Source organism: Myzus persicae, unplaced genomic scaffold (genome assembly GCF_001856785.1).
Source record: "Myzus persicae strain clone G006 unplaced genomic scaffold, MPER_G0061.0, whole genome shotgun sequence".
Lineage (NCBI taxonomy): Eukaryota > Metazoa > Arthropoda > Insecta > Hemiptera > Aphididae > Myzus > Myzus persicae.
In genome coordinates, this window is record NW_019104113.1 from 1 (window position 1) to 19,791 (window position 19,791).

At 29.8% G+C, this 19,791-nt stretch overlaps 1 protein-coding gene across 1 annotated transcript in view; it reads right to left on the reverse strand.

Moving 5' to 3' along the window:
• Positions 1 to 6,367: 6,367 nt before the first annotated feature.
• Positions 6,368 to 19,791, reverse strand: part of LOC111038879 (lachesin-like) — a gene marked incomplete at its 5' end in the record, with an annotated part of 121,306 nt that continues 107,882 nt past the window's right edge. The window contains 2 exons of the mRNA XM_022322141.1: positions 6,368 to 6,941; positions 16,227 to 16,375. Of these exons, the coding sequence (XP_022177833.1) occupies positions 6,811 to 6,941; positions 16,227 to 16,375 (280 nt within the window). The remainder of the gene's footprint in view (positions 6,942 to 16,226; positions 16,376 to 19,791) is intronic.

Below are 19,791 nucleotides of genomic sequence, written 5' to 3' on the forward strand. Positions count from 1 at the left end.
GCCGACTGCTGGTCGATGCATGGGACTGGTGGGTCTGGTCCATCGGGCTTCTTTGGTCTGGCATGTTGTTACCAGGGGCCAAGCCCCGGGTGTCTGGTGTGGTAGTTGGCTTCTCTTCCAGTTAGTTGCTGCTCCGGTCCGGGTTGCTGTGAAACTGGCGTTCAGAGCGCAGCGCAGTGGGTTAAGTAGGTCCTGCAGAGACGTTTCTGCGCTTGTGCGGCAGGGAAACGCTGCGGTAGGCTGTTGGGCAGGACTAGCGCACAGGACCAGTTGCGGTTGGTCGTGGGCGTGTCTAGGCGCACGTGACTAGCTGCGGTTAGCCGGTGGGCGTGGCTTATCTGCACGTGATCGTTGTCGGTAGCTTTGTTGGACGTAATAAGCTTCTGCGGGCGCGTGGCTCGTCTGATTGGCTGGTGGGCGTGTCTGGATCACACGAGCGCACACGGGAACAGAGTCGGCTGCGATACGGAGCGACCTGCTGCGGTGTACGTCCGTGCTTATCGGAGTACACGACTCGACTAGGTATTTATTTATCTAAACAATACTATTATAGAATCGGTAATCAATATGTATAATAATTTGAATTTATTTAAAATTTAATTTTGCTTTGAATGTATTATGTATTCAATTTAATCTATGTATATTTATCGTTTCATCATTTATACATATTTTAACAACGAAAATTCTAATTATATTTTATTATAAATGAGTCCTGCTTTGGTTCTTTCTTTTTGTTTTAAACTTATGCATAAAAAAAAGACTTGAATGTCCACCAATCACACAAATTGGTCCCAACGTTTTTTCCAATGCAGAATCTTTGAATTGTTGAAAATATATTTTTAAAATAACTAGGGTCTTAGCAGATGGTTTAGAACTTAATCAAAAATTTTTTTATACCAATTCTAGAAAATAATAATAATTAAGTACCTACCTAAGCTTTCTTTTGATATTCTCTAAGTGCTTATAATTCGTTGTAATAAATACAAAAAATAAATACAATATGAATTACGAAAAAGGTTTTTCATCATGCAATCGTGTGTGCGGGTGTTTGTGCTGGCCTTTGAACCAAAGACGTTCGCCTCCTTTGTTACCTACTCAATTTCGAATACAAATAGCATACATATTGTGGGTGCTAATTTTGACACTGGGGAGTTTCCAGTGTTAGCCATGAGCTCAACCACCCCACTCCTTATACAGGAAATGAATCCAAAATCTTTTATTAAAATATATTTTATTTATTTAAATCTACTGTCTAACCATGGCTCATAAGAATTTATTAATTTTTATTTTGTATCAAAAAAATAATATAGAATTAAGAAGTTCACGATAGGTACATGCTACTTACGTCGTTTTCAAACTAAACGATTCGCAAAAACTAATCGAACAGAATAGGTATACATTTTGAAATAAAATTTTATTTTGTTTTTTGTTTGGAGTTATTAAAGTTGTCTAAAACCCTGATTAATTATAATTTATAATATTCATAGACAATAGTTTAGGCCACTGGAAGCCTGGGAACGTGCATATTTAAGGAGTTGTGTTTGGGCAATTCTTTCATTCTTGCGGTCACTGTTCGTCTTTGAGTGTGTAGTAAATTATCATTAGTGTGTGTATACTCCCCAACCATCAATCGCAGCAATAATAGCGAAAACAAATATTTCCGTGGTCGGCTATTACGCATAGTCATGCATGTATAATTTACTATTTAGTCACTAGATCAAAATATTCAAAATCGATTTATGGACGTAAAATACCTGGGTACCTACCTGACAATTTTTCAAGTATTTCCAAAGGTTTGATTTTAAAAATGAATAAGATGTTTGAATGCATAAACAAGATAACTTTGCATCGGAACAGTTTTTCAATTTTATCAATTTCTTGACGAGAATAATTATTTTAAATTTTATATATTTTTCAAATTGTATAATATTATATTTTATAATATCGATAATTATTAGAAATAGTTATTGAATGTGAGCTCCGACCGATTTAAAGTAAACTTGTCTACCAAATCAAACGTCATTACATTTTTTAAATCATACCATTTATATTTTGTAACTTGCTTAGGTCATTTTGATGAAGAATTGATAGGGTTTTGCAAGGTTAGGATGGTTAGGTGGTTTCCTACTATACAGCAGAGTGGTTATTTATTCGCCATTTTTTTAAACGTTATTTTTTAATTTTTACCTATATTACTATGATTTTATTCAATTCCAGGGACACCACGGCTCATGCGAAAAATTAAATTATAAATGTAATTATTTACAATGGGATGCGCCGGATAATTTTTTTCATTCATAGTAATGGCAATGCGCTAAAGATAATCACATCATGTGATTCTCAACCAATTAGTGTAGATAGTGGCACTAGAACACTAGATACTAGGTGGTAAAAAAAAGGTCCATGAAAAAATGTTTTGCCTATGAACCTATTTGATTTATACATATATGGCCCACTGGTTATTTGAACTTGAGACTAGTAGGTACCAAATTGGTTCCCGTTTGAAAAAGATATTTATTAAGGCAAGCTGAATTGGTTGCTGTTTATGTTTAGATCAAATAGTTACAATTTTCATTTCTAATAATTATTTTGTAATATTATATCATATGACTGCATGATTATAAGAGAAAACTTTATACATGACAAATAAAATAGGTAGTTTTTAACTGCGTTCACGATACATACGCATTTTCGTTCTCAATTTTATAGACTTAGGACTGTAGACTTTAAAGTAGGCTTGGAAGTCAACCAGTCATTACTTAGGTTTAGGTTATAAAAAAAAAAATAAATATATGTAATATATAAATTCTTTAGCGTTGAATGGAACGGTTAGCAACAATTTGCAGTCCTATCGATATTTTTGTTAAATCTAGCTCAAACCTTCGGTAGGAAATTACTGTCTATTATTACCTATGTACCTATAAGTATCATACACGTAGTCAAAGACTATATTTATTGCTATTAATCAAGTTATATCTATCAATAACACGTGCATATGATTTCATATTGCAAAAGAATGATTAAAAATGAAAATTGTAACTATTTGCAAGGCTGGGCAAGTTAATGATATTTTTTAACTCAGTTAAGTTAAATTAAAATCTAAATCAAGTTAATAGTTTAAAGTTAATCCAAAATTGTCTTTCAATTGAACTAAGTTAAGAGTTAACCAACATTTAATATTAACTTTTTAACTCCTAATTAAGTTAGTTTAAAAAAAAAGTTTCTTGTTTACATTTAGGTAAAATAAAAATAATTGGTTTATGTTATTAGACCAAAAAACTATTATTATTTTATGTGTTTCAAAAGGTAACAGTACACATTAGTTTAGCATACTTACAACTTATGAAATGTGTACCATCAATTTGTATTTCTACAATAGTTCACTTAGTTTAAAAAAAAATGTACACTTTTAATAAATAAAAAAATCATATGCATACACATTTGAAATTGTATTTATTGTTTTTCTACAAATATTCATAATGATATAAATAATAATAATATTTATAATATTTTTCATAATAATATTCAAGTATTAATTGATCATTATTTTAAATTTTATAATAATAAAATAGCATTATAAACTTTACTTTAAATTATACATTTAAATTGTATACATATAATAAAATATATTTTATATAGTTAAAAGTCTAAAACTCCCCTGTAGACTGAATATAGGTAGGTAATTATATATTAAAAAAAAAAAAATGATAAGAATCAAATAACGGCGACGATGCCGAAAAATAACGTGCATTGATAATATTCGGAATTTCATAATATAGGTAAGTATTTATATTGAATACGAATTTGAAAACATAATACATAATAATTAAGATTAAAATTAATTTAACTTTTTTAAACATAAAATTGACTTAAGTTAATTAAAAGTTAATTCAAAAGCTCTTAAAGTTAATATATACCTAAGTTAAAAATCATAAAAAATATTAACTTAACTTTAACTTATTAACTCTTTAATGCCCATCCTTGACTATTTCGCCTGAACACAAATTTGGCTTAACTTATTAAAATACATTTTCAAACGGGAACTGATTCGGCCAAATGGAAACCAATTCGGCTACTCCAGGGCTTGAGACCACTAACCTGGTACAACCCGAGCAGACTAAGGTTCAATGTACGATGAATTGTAGGGACATATTATTATATAGGTACTATAATATTATAGACTCTAAGATACGAGGCTATATTATAGGATATTAGGCTCGGTATAAAATTGTGTCCTATATGAATCAAAAAAAACTATAATAATATAGTGTCTGACGAAAGATTTTACAACTGTGCAAATAATCAAAGTTTATAAGTCTATAATACCCGTAGTTAAGTTTTCTTAACTTTGGGCATTCAAATAAAGCTATGATGTCGATAATTTAATGGTATGTATAAAAACTGATTCGATTGAACAGGGCGAAGAAACTAAAAAGTAGGGCTTACTAATTACTTTTATAATGTTTGTACTCAGTATAGGCTTATTATATACCTATCTAACCTACCCATCCTGTTTATTTATTTGTTAAGCTACCCGGAGGGTCTTTAATAATAATGATAATAACGATCTTTAACAAATATATTTCAATTGTGTGTATATATATATAGACATAAAAGAAAGAAACATTTTGGTAGATGTATACAAAAATGTTTGGTTTATCATTCAGTGGAGAAGAGAAACCTCAGTCTAATAGTCTATACTAAGTCATATTATGGTCTTTGGTATTTAAGACGCCTTATTATGTTTTGATAGTTATCGAGTAGGTGGTTGAAATGCTGCTAGATTGGTGTCTTGATCCAGCCTTACATTGTATTTGCTGGCAAACTAAAATTTCATCCTGGACTGAGATCTTGTTTATTGAGAATATATATTTTTTCTTAAAATGTAGGCATGTACAAAACTTCAGGATAGTATTTTGCGATTACTCACATGGTTACATATGAACTATGCGATTTGAAATTAAGATAATTCAATATTTTACTTTAATTATTATTTATTATTCCTATAAACTTTTTAACATAGTGTTAAATTATATTATCAATTTTTTACTGAAATTGGGAATTAGAAATTGGGAACTGTGATTCGTTTGGGTCGTTAGAAATATTTTTATGTTTTGTTGTTTAGACACTTTACGTAGTGTATTAGTGTGACAGCCACTAACAAGTACATCATCATTAGTGTGACTAGTGTGAGTGGATGCATTCGGAACCTGCCGCGGTAAGCACTCACACGTTTTGGCATGACATAAAAACTAATTTCCAACATGCCGATTGATGTATCCGTTTTTACGTCTACTTGAGATAAATTTTTCCACATTTTTGATTCCATTGCCCTAAATTCTAAGACAATTTAACTTAAAAAAAAAATGAATTTTAAGATTGGTAACCTGGTCAACTCAGTAGAATGCAGCCCGTTGGAATGTGTCTGCTGCATCTGTAATTGGAGTCTGCCCGTATAGGGATGTTCATTTTCATATTATATCGTTCAGCTGAATCGTTGGTATTTTAGTTATTAAGCTACCAATATAAAATTATTACAGCTCAACAGTTACAAGTAAATTAACAATAATATATTTAAAGAACTTAAAACGAAAAAAAAGATGTGAGGGTGTTGATATCAAGTACTTAAGACTTTTTATATAAGTATTTAAAATTCGAAATTAACTATAATGGTATTTATTATTTATTATTTATTATTACCTACCTACATTTTCCACTATATTTCCGTATCCAAATTTTTGGATTGAGAGTGTTGTTAAGTGGTTCAAGTAAGAGCCTTAGCTGTTCTTCTTAATTTTGTTGGGTTTTCTGAAGAAAATAGCATTAAAAAGACAATAAAAATAAATATAAATGTATATTTTATTTTTTAATCATAAATAAATACATCATGGGTTTTATAATCGGAACTTGTAATTTTGAATATACAATATTTATATAATTACATAATTTAACAACATAGTCGTCACTATCGCATTGAATGAAGTAACAACTAATAACTGAAACAATGTTGGGTAAAATTTCAAGTATTTGAAACATTTGTTTTATTAAACTTAATTTGCTAAATGTAACATGCATAAATACAGTGTTCCAAAAGCTTGGAATAATAATAATTTCCATAATTTTGTTAATATTTACAATTTGTTAAATTAGAATATTTCAATAATATAGTCACGTTTTCACGAAACGTAATGTAGGAAAATTGACCATCGGCCAATGCCAGAATAGTTCAATAGTGCATTATACATTAATAATAATAATAATAATAATAATAATAATATACATTATAACAAAGAAACAAATCGACAGCAGCGGCGTTGAAAACGATTTTTTTTACCAAAGTCTGTCGTGACCGCACCATTCAAACGCAAATGTTCCCGTAACAAAGGCTGACACCATGGTAAGTACAAGTACAACAATATGTCAATATATAAATCTTAAAGCTATTTTTAGTTAATGATAATAGTGATACAATTTGTCGGTGAACGATTTGTGTTTACGGCTGTTGTCCGGGCGGTCGCCTGTCTCTGCAGTAGGTACATTAAAAACAATAAAATAATCATTATATTTTTATAACGCAAATAATAATAATAAATAAATTGAAGTCCCTATAATACGACGCGAAACATAAAATGTTATATTATTGGCAAATATTATACAACGAGTACGATCACAGTAGACATCCAGTCTGTTGATGAGCGAATACCTAAATTGGCGAGTAGATATTCATTTATACAAAAAAAAGTTATTTTAATCGATTTAAAAATATCTGATTAGTTAATTTTATTTTTCGATGTCGATGTGAAGAGATATTCAACCGATGGCTTTGGCCCAGACCGCGGTCAACGCGGCCACCGTAACTATGTGCATGTGCTTTGGACACGCTGACGATCTGGCCACTTTGTTCTTGGAGCTCTTTCCAATTGGTATATCGCCCTGAAGCTCTGGAAAAAAGAAAACCACGACATTTGAAATTGTGCAAGCGTAAAAAAAGTCCTTGAACTGATAAAAAAAAAAAACCGCGATTGCTCAATAATTTGATTCCGCAAACGCTGCAGGTGGGGAGGTCGGACGATAATTCTCAATTTTACAATTACAACGCAGCGGCTTTAAATCCGACGAAACGCGGTAATTCTACGTATACAATATGGCAACGTCGTTTCTAATTTTCAAGTACGGCGGTTACTGCCATGGGAGGTATAATTATTGAAGGGGAGCCTTAAGTCGCCGATGCATTGTGTAGTGCTAAGTGAATGTCTGCAGTTATTGTATACAGGATATTCAAAAGCTCGTTATGTTAGACGGTATCGCGATGCTACGCGCGGCTTATACGCGAACCTTTTAAATATTATGTAGATACAAAATATAATAATAAGAATAATGATAATGTTAGTAATAATAATATTATATTATAAATTATAATGCACGAGGGGCGATTACAACAGAGTCTTGCGCCGTATTGTACTATTATGTGCATACCCTATTTACCTTCTTGTATGGGCTATATATATATATATATATTGAAACGACTTGATGGTTACAATATATAATTATAATATACGTCCGATACGAAGAAGAAGATCTCTGCCATATAGCGGCGGCGACGACGCGTGCGAAAGAAAAACGAACGTCAATCGCGTTCAAGAATCTTCCTATTTCTAAAACCGTTTTACCTTATCTTCGATATATCTGGAGACGTGACGGCCCGGACTATACCTAGCTATGTAATATGTAAATGTGAATCCGTTCGAGTATGGAATGTAATTCATATTTATATTCTTTCCGCCCGTTGCAAAGCGTTAAACGATCTAAACGTAGTAATAATAGTAATAGTTGTTTATATACAGTGTGATTCATCAAGCATGATGCTCTTCCTTTTTTTTGTTTGAAAAATGCGGTTGTTCAAAATCTGATTTCTTAAGTTTTAAAATATATATTTCAAGGCCATACTTTCATTACTTGACATTTTTCATACTCATTAAGGAGCGTCCTTGTCGTGAAACAATAATATCTGTTTTTCAACCGAAAAACACCGCTGTTCAACTGTAAATTATATACAGTAGATAATTTTTCTGAAAACGTTGATGTACCAGAATCATAATTCTTACGAGTAGTATTTTTGTTATTTAACTTTGTGTTAAGTTGGGATACAAGATCCACGGTGATGGGTTTGTACTATATGGGGGCTTTGGTGATTTGACAATTTTACTCGTTAATATTAATCCATCAGTATACCTAAATAATTTTTAAAAATGGCCCAAGTATAATAAATACTAGATTCAATTTCACGTCTATTTTTAAGGATTATTATTTTTAATACAAACATTTCAACACATAAGAAATTACTCATTCAAATTTAGGGTTAATTACATCAACATTTTCAAAAAAATTATCCACAAAATAGTTTACAGTAAAAATGAGGGGGGGGGTGAGCATGCTTGGTGAATCACTCTGTATAAAATAATATAAAGGTAGAGCAGATATAGTAATAATATGACGATATAGGTTTATGCGGCCACGGTGGGGGTTATTTATTTTTATCTTAAATCGGCGACATAAGTTGTCACATCATAGATGGTACTTCGCGGGTTTCGGTTTTTTTTCTTTAACCAATCCAGCTGATTTAAACTTTTGTTTTTCGGAACAATATTATATAGCAAAAACAGAATAACCCAAAATTTCGGATGAAATTGATGGTGCTTACTCGTGAACCTCCCCATTTTTGTCAAACAAAATTTGGAAGACCCGGTGTTATGATGTATAGCAACCATGTTAAACATAACTCAAACATTCCTAGATACTTAGTTTATTTGAAATAAAAAAAAATGTTGTTTATTCAGCTGCTTCCTTGAATATGTTTGCATATTCAATTTTACGATCATTCGAATAATTAATAGTTAAATAGTTAGGGTCAGAAGCTGAAAATATAAATATAAGCTCTGAGAGTCAGAAACTTATTTTGGGCGTGTTCTAGAATTTCAGACGGTGGTGGAGGGGTTCGTAAGTGAGGGGAGGGGTGGGTCCAGTACAGTTTCATGAGTCAGAGAGTGGTGCACACCCCCAGGGTTTTATGGTAACTAAGAACAATCAAACTAACAGATTTGAATAATATACCTACTGCCGAAATAATTAACAGGTAGTACTTTTAAAGGTAAATACAAGAATTTTCTCGAAAAGTTATAACGACTTCGGGAATATATTTTTTAGATTATTTGTTGTGATTACAAACAATTATATTTTTCCAATTTTTGTATCGCTATTATTATTTAAGTTTTTTGAATGTCAGAATATGTTTTTAATTTCTTATTCGGAAATAGAACATTTTTCGAAAAATGTTAATGTGCATTAATTTCTTATTTGGAAATAGAACATTTTTCGAAAAATGTTTTGGTATAAAAATCGTAAATCGTAATTTTAAATGAGTAGTAGTTAGTAACTTACGTATTGGCAGTTTGGCACCTTCATACAATACATTAATACATTAATATTAAAATAATAAAACTATTGTCACTCTACATATCATTTTTAAATTCTTAGGTATAACTGAGAAAATAATAAACGAATAACTAATCAAAGAGATGAATATGAACAAAAATTATTAATGTTTAAAAGTAATTGCAATATCATAAATTGTCACATTTTCACATGTTTTGTCAAATTTCACGGGTCATGCATGTGCAGGATATGCACAACCTGTAAACAGGCCTATGACACCACATACTATTATACTAATACACGAGGTATTGTTTTTATTGTGTTTTCAAACGTAAGTTTGGTTAGGCTAGATTTACAAGTTATAATGCAATTCAATCGTCGCTCATCGGAAAACTACTGCTCAACGACGGACGACGGTGCTGTTGTTATTCAAACTCGCAACTGGTATAATATTCCGCGAGTATATTGTGATGACGATAATAATAATAATAATAATAAAAATCATCCGGAAGGAAAATTTATCTAACAAGTTGCAGTGGAGAAAGCAGCGTCCAGCGGGTATAGTGTGCTTTGTGTGTGTGTGTGTGTGTGTGTGTGTGTGTGTGGCAAGTTTTACGGCAGAATTTTCTCTCGTTCTTGTCCTTTTTTTCTCTCTCCGAAATGAGGTATCGCGAAACAAATGGCGTCGGAATATAAAAACAGGAAAACCTCGGAATAACAACCCTTTTTAGAGGGTTACTGCTCGTTTATAACTCTGGACGTGGCCGGTCCCCGTACATACGCACGCAATAATATCATGTGATGTTGCACAGCGACAGACTACACCATCGCGATTTTTATGAAGTACCGCAGAGTTATTTCACTCCCTCTTCTAGTGAGTTTATTTTTCTCGAGGCCGTAAACTGATTTCATTTGGTCGTAATTCGCTCTGTCGAGAATCTAACGCAGTAAAATATCACTTTTATTTATCTTAGTACGTTTTGAATATTCAAATTGTGTTCTGTATCATAAACATCGGTCTACCTACCTACCTACCTACCTACCTACCTACCTGACCTAACCTATGTGGCACAATACACGAGTAATAAATAATAATACTATGTCGTAGGTATATATTATTTTATAGTGATTGTTAAAACAAATTGTCCAATGTACAAGCTGCGCATTAGTAAAATATCAGAATATGCTTGGCGCGAAGAAACAACGAAATGTTTCTATGACCGTGAAACTTGTGGACAATATATAGTTATGTAATAATATGCACATACAAGTGCATGTTGTAGTATCAACATAAATTAGAAACATAATTTATTTCTTATATTATATGGTCACAATGTGAGTTCCCTTAGAGGAAGGAAACTACATGGCTGGTATGGCCGTATGGGTATTTCTTTACAATAATTAATTATTTCCATGGACGACTATGATTTTGGATTTTGGCTGTCTTGTTTTATGCAAAAAACAAATAAAGGGGTTTTTTGACAGTATTGCAGATATTATTGCATGAGTTTTTGATTATATATTACATTTTTACAATCGTCAGTTGATAGTTTTTACACTTTTTAATTCATATTTTAACATTTCTATTGCATATTTGTATAGCATATACCTACTTAATAAGGATTATGAAGTTAAATTTTTTGAATTTGGCTTAATTAATCTTCCTTTGAAGTAGTAAACAAACTACCTAAGTATGAATAAAAAAATTCAAATCATTAAGTGTAACAGGTTATTGAAATTAGCTCTGTGTTTTTGATTTTCCGATTTTGAACTGTAGGATATTACCTTTTCTGCGAATTTTGACAGCTAGCGTGAAAAAAAAATGTTTATGATAATTTATCATACAATTTACTTGATATTGTTAATATCATTTAAAAAACCGATAATGAAAAAAAATAATTCTGGAGGTGGGTGGGCTGTGGGCACGCGCCCCAGCAGTGTACCCAGTAATGGCACTGCTATTAACAGCGGTGTTATTTTCACTATTACGTCACAGGAAAAAACGAATTTTTAAAAACAATAATAATACACGATATCTATATTATAATAATAATGATAAAATAAACATTTATAGAGTTGGCTTTTACAGTTTAATTTTGCAAAAGTATCTGAGCTCTGAAGAGAGTTGTTTTAACAAAACTAAAATAGTGTACTCGTCAAGAAGTCATTGTATCAACATTAATTAACCCAAACACTATTTTTGTCTTTTGAATTATTATTAAATTGTCGATCGATAAAACAATTATTAATTAGATTGTATCAACCAATTGTTATGTTTGTTGACTATTACTGTAATCGTTTTTTGTTTAATATTACAATAATTTTTCTTTCCACCCGCGGAAATTAGTCTCGTAAAAAGGAAATTCCCTTAGGAGTATATGAACAGTTATATCCTTACCCAAAAATTACATCGCGCCGTTGTTATAATTCAAAGGGGCATTGGTATCAATAAGACGGCGCAGCTGAAAACACACCAGTAGAATTTTAATGAATTTTCCACGCAACATGTTTTCTAACTAAACTATATTTTATGCTCGGTTTCCAAAGACGTTTTCAGTTTATTTGTGTACGTATTAATTGAAACTACTGTTTATAAAATTAGTTTTAATTTGTAAAATGCCAAAGGGTACACAGCCAAAATAAATTCTCGAAAAAATGTATAAATACTGTTCTGCTATATTGCGTAGGTAACATATTTTAACGCATCGTACCTACAAAACGATGCTGAATACCAGTACAGACGACTTCTTGCAGGTGAAATTGACACGAAAATGATTTTATTTAATATTGTATACAACAGTTTCGGACTTGTATTATATCATTATAGTATTGTATAATAATTATCATGATTCGAGATTGTACGCGTTGACGTTTTAATGAATTATATTATGTTTTCGTGTCGTGATGGATGCTGACACTTGTTAAACTGTTACGGTCATGAAAATACTATAATAGTTTATTTACGAGGTATAGTATACTATTGTAGTTTATTTTGTAAGCAGTATAGAGCCTACTGTTATATGAAAGCGTCGTCGTATCATTACGACAGTAACATAGTGCCGCCTGGTATTTAATTAGTGTATTCAAAAGTGTAAAAGTGTAATTATATTATTTTAATGTGTTATAACTATGATAGGTATTACACTAACAGTAATTTAATTTCAGTTAATTAATAGTTAGGTGTATATATAATAATCAACATTAGTGCAAAGTTAAATAACAATGTATGTATTTTCTTTGATTGTGTCACCTGCAATGTGTGAATATTTGTGCACTATTATACACGACGACAAGTATTGTCGATCTGGCTCATGATTGGGTATAGTAAATTCCAATGGGCGGCCTCAATGCCCCGTACAAACTTAAAAAAATATTTAATTTCATTTTAATACTTAACAAGAAAATTATTTTATTTTTAGTTGAAAAATTATTTATTTCTATCATTTATCATAATTATTAAAAAAAATTATAATCAATAATGTTTTACATTATTTTCTTGCAATATGAACACATTAAAAGAATAATTGTAATCTGGTAGTAAAAAAAAAAGAAAAAAAATGTAATAAATATAGAACATTTATTGCTGGAAGATCCTAACAAATCAATAATTTTATATTTGCTTAAAAATTGAATGATATATTCTTAAAAAAAATAGATCAGTTAAGAGAATGTCAGCACAATATTTGTGTTCTCTCTCAGACCCACGTCAACATAGATAAAATGAATTGACGTAAAATGGTTTTTTTATGATTTTTCTGAATAATTGTAGAGTAAAATCACCCATTAAAAAAAATAAAGAGGATAATATTTTTGAGGACTTGACTTTTAACACATCGGTTTTATATTTTATTATTATTTGACTTAATCAAATAAAAATAATTTAAATGGATATTAAACTGAGACAATATTTAGACAAATTGAAATGTCATATCTTTCAAAAATTTATTTTCTATACTTTTATAATTGGGTGATTTTACTATAAGATTACACACAAAAAAAAAATGATTATTGTGATATTGTTGGCTTGTCGAAAATCTAGGTTTGGGTTTTTACATTTTTAGTACCCAGTACAATATAAGTTGGTATTTTTTTTAATGCTATGTATAATGTATTAAATAAACTAGACATAAATTGTTATAATGCTCAATGTTTACAAATTGATTAGATTGGATCCACCAAGTCATGAGTCACGATTAATGAGTGATTTAAATCTAAATTTTCCCATTTGGCTATGTGTTCTTGACATTGAAAAATATTCAACATTCAAGAATATTCTTCAGGTAATGTCTGGTTAGATCCGGGTGGACCAGAACGATACCGACAATAATGGTACGGTTATAAGTCTATAACAATTAGGATACCTGCATAATTAATATTATATCATGATCTTGTATTATTTACACTTAAAAGTTTGGGTGAATAGTTAATGTCGTAATTAGACAATAAATCGACTGCTAAAACGTACTTAGTAATAACTAATAAGTGTTTAGCTTCAGTCACGACAAAAGTATCCTAGCAGCTGAATTTATAGTACCTACATGCAATTCTTAAAAAAATATTGTTTAGTAGTAATGATTTTTTTGAAAATATTTTAGCTTCACAAATCACAATGTACCTTTTTAGGATTAATTTTTTTCTTTTTTCACATATTCGTTCATATAATATGATGAAACTTATAATGATGTATCAGATAAAGAGAATTGAAAAAAAATGATTAAAAAAATACGATGGTAATATTTATAATTTTTAGTTGTATAGAAGATTATCTTAAAAAATTAAATCGTAATTGATGCAGACATTTTCTCGTTAAAAACATACAAATTTCTACTTCCTATTTATATTCCAAGTTTTCGATAATTATAAAATTAAATCGAATGTATTAACATTTTTCACCAAGTAAAAGGTGCTAGTCATCTACTGTTAACGTGTTTAGAACTATAAAAGATAATAATAATTTTAAAAATAACTTGCTTCAGTTAAATACGAATTCAGAGACAAATTAAATTAAAATAATTTAAGAGTCCATCATTTAGTTTGTTTACGTAGTTATATAAAAGCTTAACAATAGTCATCAATATTTATATCTTGAATAATAATATTTAAATTCACAGATGCATACATTTTTAGGCACAGTGTAGAAACTTAAAGAAACGTAACGATAAGTTCGTTTTGGATGTGGTTTAACTTAAAACAACATTTCCGGAAGATTTTAATAATTTGTTAGGTTTTACCATATTTTTGTTTGGACATTGAGATGAACCCTAATTCCTAAGACTTGGAAAATGTAGAAAAGAGAGTTATTAAAATGTATCAAATTCAATTAATTTGTTAAACTATTTTTGTTGTTCTAAACATTTTATGGTATCACTAGGGATCAAAAGATTTTCATCAACATTTTAAGTTTTTAAATGTATTTTGCTGATTCCAGTTTGTTATATACGCTATGATAATTTCATAGTAGAAAGTAAACATTTTTAAAGAAAAAAAGTTTGATCAAACAATAAAACATTAAAATGCTATTTAATTATTTTTTTGAAAATAATAATTCTTCTTCTGGTGCGTAAATGATATCGAAGTTATAGTCAGTTTAGCTGTTTAGCACTTTAAAGTGGTGCCTTCTTAACACCGTCTTTTAGAATAATATTATTTTTTAAATTTGTATTTTGTTTGTCGTTTTATATTAATTTTTATACATTTTATTATACAATTAAGGCAATACGAATACAGAATTATTATGCTAGACTTTAAATCGGTCGACTGGTGGTAAATAATTTCCAAGGTACCATCAATATTAATGTTCACAAAACTGTCCCAAAATAAAATACTTGTCGACTGAAGTATGTTATATCTACGGGCAATATATTATTCATCAAATTTGATCAGATATTATTGTAAAATAGCTGAATAGGGGCAGTGTCCTTTTTTTAGCCATAAAAATCGTTTATTGTGTGATTGGAATAAATTTACCCCACGGGCCACGTGACTACACAGTACACAGTATATTTTTTATTTTTATATATTACTTAGTAGGTACCTTTGGTCTATATGTTTTGTAAATCAACATAAGAGTCTCTGGTGGGTGGAAAAGTGGCTTCCTTAACCACGTCAATTTGCAGATAAAATATTCTTATTGTGCATTATATATTTATATGAATAGATACAAAATGATATGTGTGATGATTACTGATGAATGATGATGGTTTATATTTTAATTAAATAATAATAATAATAGGTAAGCATATGTATGGGTTTAAAAAAAATTAATTATACACTTATTCATGTATATAATTATGATAAACTGGATTACATAAATCATGGTGCTGTATAGTATGTTTTTCTGTTTTCTCAGAATTATGATAAAATAATTGCATGCTTTGTTTTTTTGTTTTGTTTGGTTTTTAATTTAATTTTTTTTTGTGGATTATGAATTCTCTGATTATGTATGTGTATATTTTTTTGAAGTGTTCTTAAAAAATATAAATTGTTGATGGATGTGATTTGTAAGCACTGAAACTAACTGTTGAAATGAAAAAAAAAGTTGCTCATAATTATTTTTCACAATTTAGATAATCCGTAGGTAATTAAAACAGATTAAACGTGGAGCAGTTAATGACTGGCGCTAAAAACGGCTAATATTTGACTTTTTCTTTCTAAGAGAGATGTATAAACACTATAATATCATATTATTTAGTATGTTGCTATTATATGTGTTTTATTATTTATCAGTTCAGAAAAATAATCATAAATTTGTATTAACTATTATCATACACAATACTGTGACCGCAAAAACTTACCATACACCCTTAGAGTGCCTTCTGAGTTTCCAATGGAGTTAGTTGATATGCAGTTGTAGGTCCCTACATCTGTTTGGTCGAACATCTTGATAACAATATAGTAGGCAGCCTTGTAGCCAGATATTGTTTCTCGAAGAATGTGCTTGGGTCTGTGGACAAAATAATTGCAATTTAAAGTCTATCATATTATTAAAGTGATCCATAACGGTATGAACGTTTGAACCGTTTGAAAGTTTACATAACATAGACACATAGTGATAGCTGAACAATTCCAAGAGAATTGAAGTAGAACGGTCAATTTTAAGGAAATCCAAGTAGAATGATACTACAGTTTATTTTAGGTACCTACCTATACATAATATTCGTATACCACGGTTGTGAACTAAACACGAAGTTTGTTGAACAGGTATAATATTTATCGGTACCTACTTCCCCTGACTCATTACTTAAACTAATTACTTAGGGCAAAGAGCAAGTACAAAACATAATTATACATATTATATTTTATATTATAACAATTTTTTTTTCATAAAAGAATAATACGTATTTAGTTACCTACAAAATCAATATGGAACGCAATATTTTAAAATATTGAGAAAATTAAATATGGACTGCGACTTTACTTTAACCATAGTTTGCTGATTAATTATGATTAATTAAAAATAATAAAAACGAAACTACTCTTGAAATTATATTTTTTACATTTCTCTGTTTTTCAGATTGGTTACTTATGAGAAGGAGAAGAATGAGAACTTAAAAAGGGGGCATAAAATACAATTTATAAAAATTAAACCACTACTTAAGTACTACTTCTATTAAGTGTATGGAACTTCAAAGGATTAGATTTTAAACGCATCAGCAGGTAAATTGGCAAATATTTATGGTGTTAACCATAATAATATATTATATTGCGTTTGTCATGTAAAGTATGTACTTATTTGAAGAGTAAAAATATAATTTATATCCTCTATAAAAAGCTTATACTATTATTAAATAAAGATTAAAAAGAATAATGCGTGTCAAGGTATTATTTATTCTAAAATTTACTGTTTATTATTTGTACCTCTAGTAATACAAAAATATGCAAAATTAAAAATAGGTTCTTAGAAATTTCGATTTTGGGTTTAGTATAAAACAAATCAATGGTTTTTTATACAAAAATATAGCTGAAGAAAATGTCAATTTCTGAATATGATTCTAATATTGAGTTCTTAATTCCTAACAATCGTAAAAAGGATTCAAACAGTTCTCCAACTACCTTATTACTCCATAAGTTTTGCTATAACTTCTACGACAAGTTGCGTACACATTTGGAGGCTAATAAATAGCCATAAATTTATCCAATAATGTACAAACATTTTATTACATGTTCCAATACCTTTACTTAGGATTTGATTTATTTCCAGTGATTGTACTTTATGAAAAAAAGTAAAAATACTACTCCATAACTTTACGTGGTCATTTTTTTTTTATCAATTCTACCGAATGATATATATGAAGACATTTAAAATCCACCAGCTATTTTTATTTTGATGTATTTTTTTGCGACAAGAACTTAGGGGCACTATAGAAAATCAATTGAAGTACCGAACTGCCGTAAATAATTCATCTGAAAATGTCCTTTCTTACCTTTTTATTTAGAAAGGATTACAGGAACGAATTTTAAGTCCAATAACCATGTAGGTTGCACGTGAACAATTCCATGAAATATTATTTTCAAAATCACAGTTCTATAAGTAAAAATTGTTTGATCATTATAATAATGTTATGGTTTTTTAAATATATTAATTCTACTAATATTAAATAGTTATAGCTGTTATTATTAAAATTGGTAAGTTTTGGTATTTTTTAGTTTTAACTCATTTAATATTTTGATTTTTTCAATTATTTTATTATTAGTGATTTTTCTTGAGATACGCTGGGTAATTATTAATTAATTTTAAATAATGATATTCAACTATAAAATGCTATTATTGTTACCGGGTTCTGGTAATCGTCGCGTACGCGATAATGAAGCGTGGCTAATTTATTAATATTTTTTTCTTTCATTAAATAAGCTTATTGTACGTAATTTTTGGTGTATATTGCTTATTTTTTGTTTTTTAAATAATAATTATACGAAAATTATGTTAATTTTTATTATAATCATCGTTTAACACATTTTTTGGGAAGTTTGAGTTATGAACAAGTTTGTTTTAGGGATGAGAAATATACAAACAATTTAACGACTGTCGAAGAATTTAAAATAAAAAAATGGTAGCAATCACTGTTTTGACGTCACGATGGTAAAAGTGGTTTTTCGGCCATGCTTAAAACTAGGTTTCCAGTAAGTAACTATGTACAGTGTTACTGCTTAACACTAGTGGTTACTAGTAGCTAATTAATGTTACTAAAAGACTAGGACCAATTTATCTACTAGAAGGTAACTAGTGTTATTGCTCAAAACTAGGTTTCTGTATGTTGTCGCTTATAATGTATAATGCATATCACATGGTTGAATGGAGTGTGAAGACGTCACTAGTAGAAAATAAGTTCAATCTACAGCACTTGTAAACCAATTCCCGAAAAATCCATCCAATACAGACGATGGCGTGTTTAGGGTTATTTACTACACTCTCGAAATTTATTGATGTTCAGACTAATGATATATTTCAGTGATTATCACAAAATAAATAATAATTAACAATAATTATAGTCGTCTATAATGCGCATACAATTTACTTACACAATTATTATTATTTGCTTAGTATGTATTTCTATTTTTTTAATCAGGCATGAAATAATACACTTGAATGACACGTGTCTAGATTTTTAACATTCACAAAATATAATTACGTCATCAGACTAAAGAAAAAATAAATCATTTTTGGCGTATAAAGCGTTTTCAAAATTAAAAAGTATAATTGGAAACGTTATTAAGTTACGAGTTTTTTTTCCGGTACAAATTTCGTGTGACATAACTTATTTTGGGATGTTCTAATAATTCATTTTTATTCAGTTACGACCTCGTAGTTTATCCTGTATACGCGTGTGCCATTGATATTAATATGTTAGCGGGTATAACCGAATTTAAATTTGGAAAAAGGGCAACTGCCATTTATTATATCGGGCGCCATACCTGTTCTCTACGCGTCAGTTACACACCGAGAGTGTGGATATACTCATATATGTAGTACGTGCACGAGGGTTATTAGTTTATTACTTATTTAGAGTGAAGACAGTACATTGATTGTGATAATAATTATTATTATTATTATTATTGCCGTTGTTAATCGAAAGCAGCTCGGTGACAGATGTAATTCATTCTGTTTAAAATTTGCCGTGGCTCGATTAAGCATTACCACCTCCCGAGTATCTTTAAATCAGAAAACGGTCCGAGGGTGGATGGGGTTATATTATGATTAGAACTACCTATAGGTAACAGTAACCCACTACACTACGGAATTACTGTTTAGTGCACGTTACCGTGACGTTAATTTGGTTCAAACTTCTAATGCGGGGTTAACATTAAGAGTTTTATATCTTATTTCCCCAAATACCAAAAATGCCTATTAAAACATAGCTA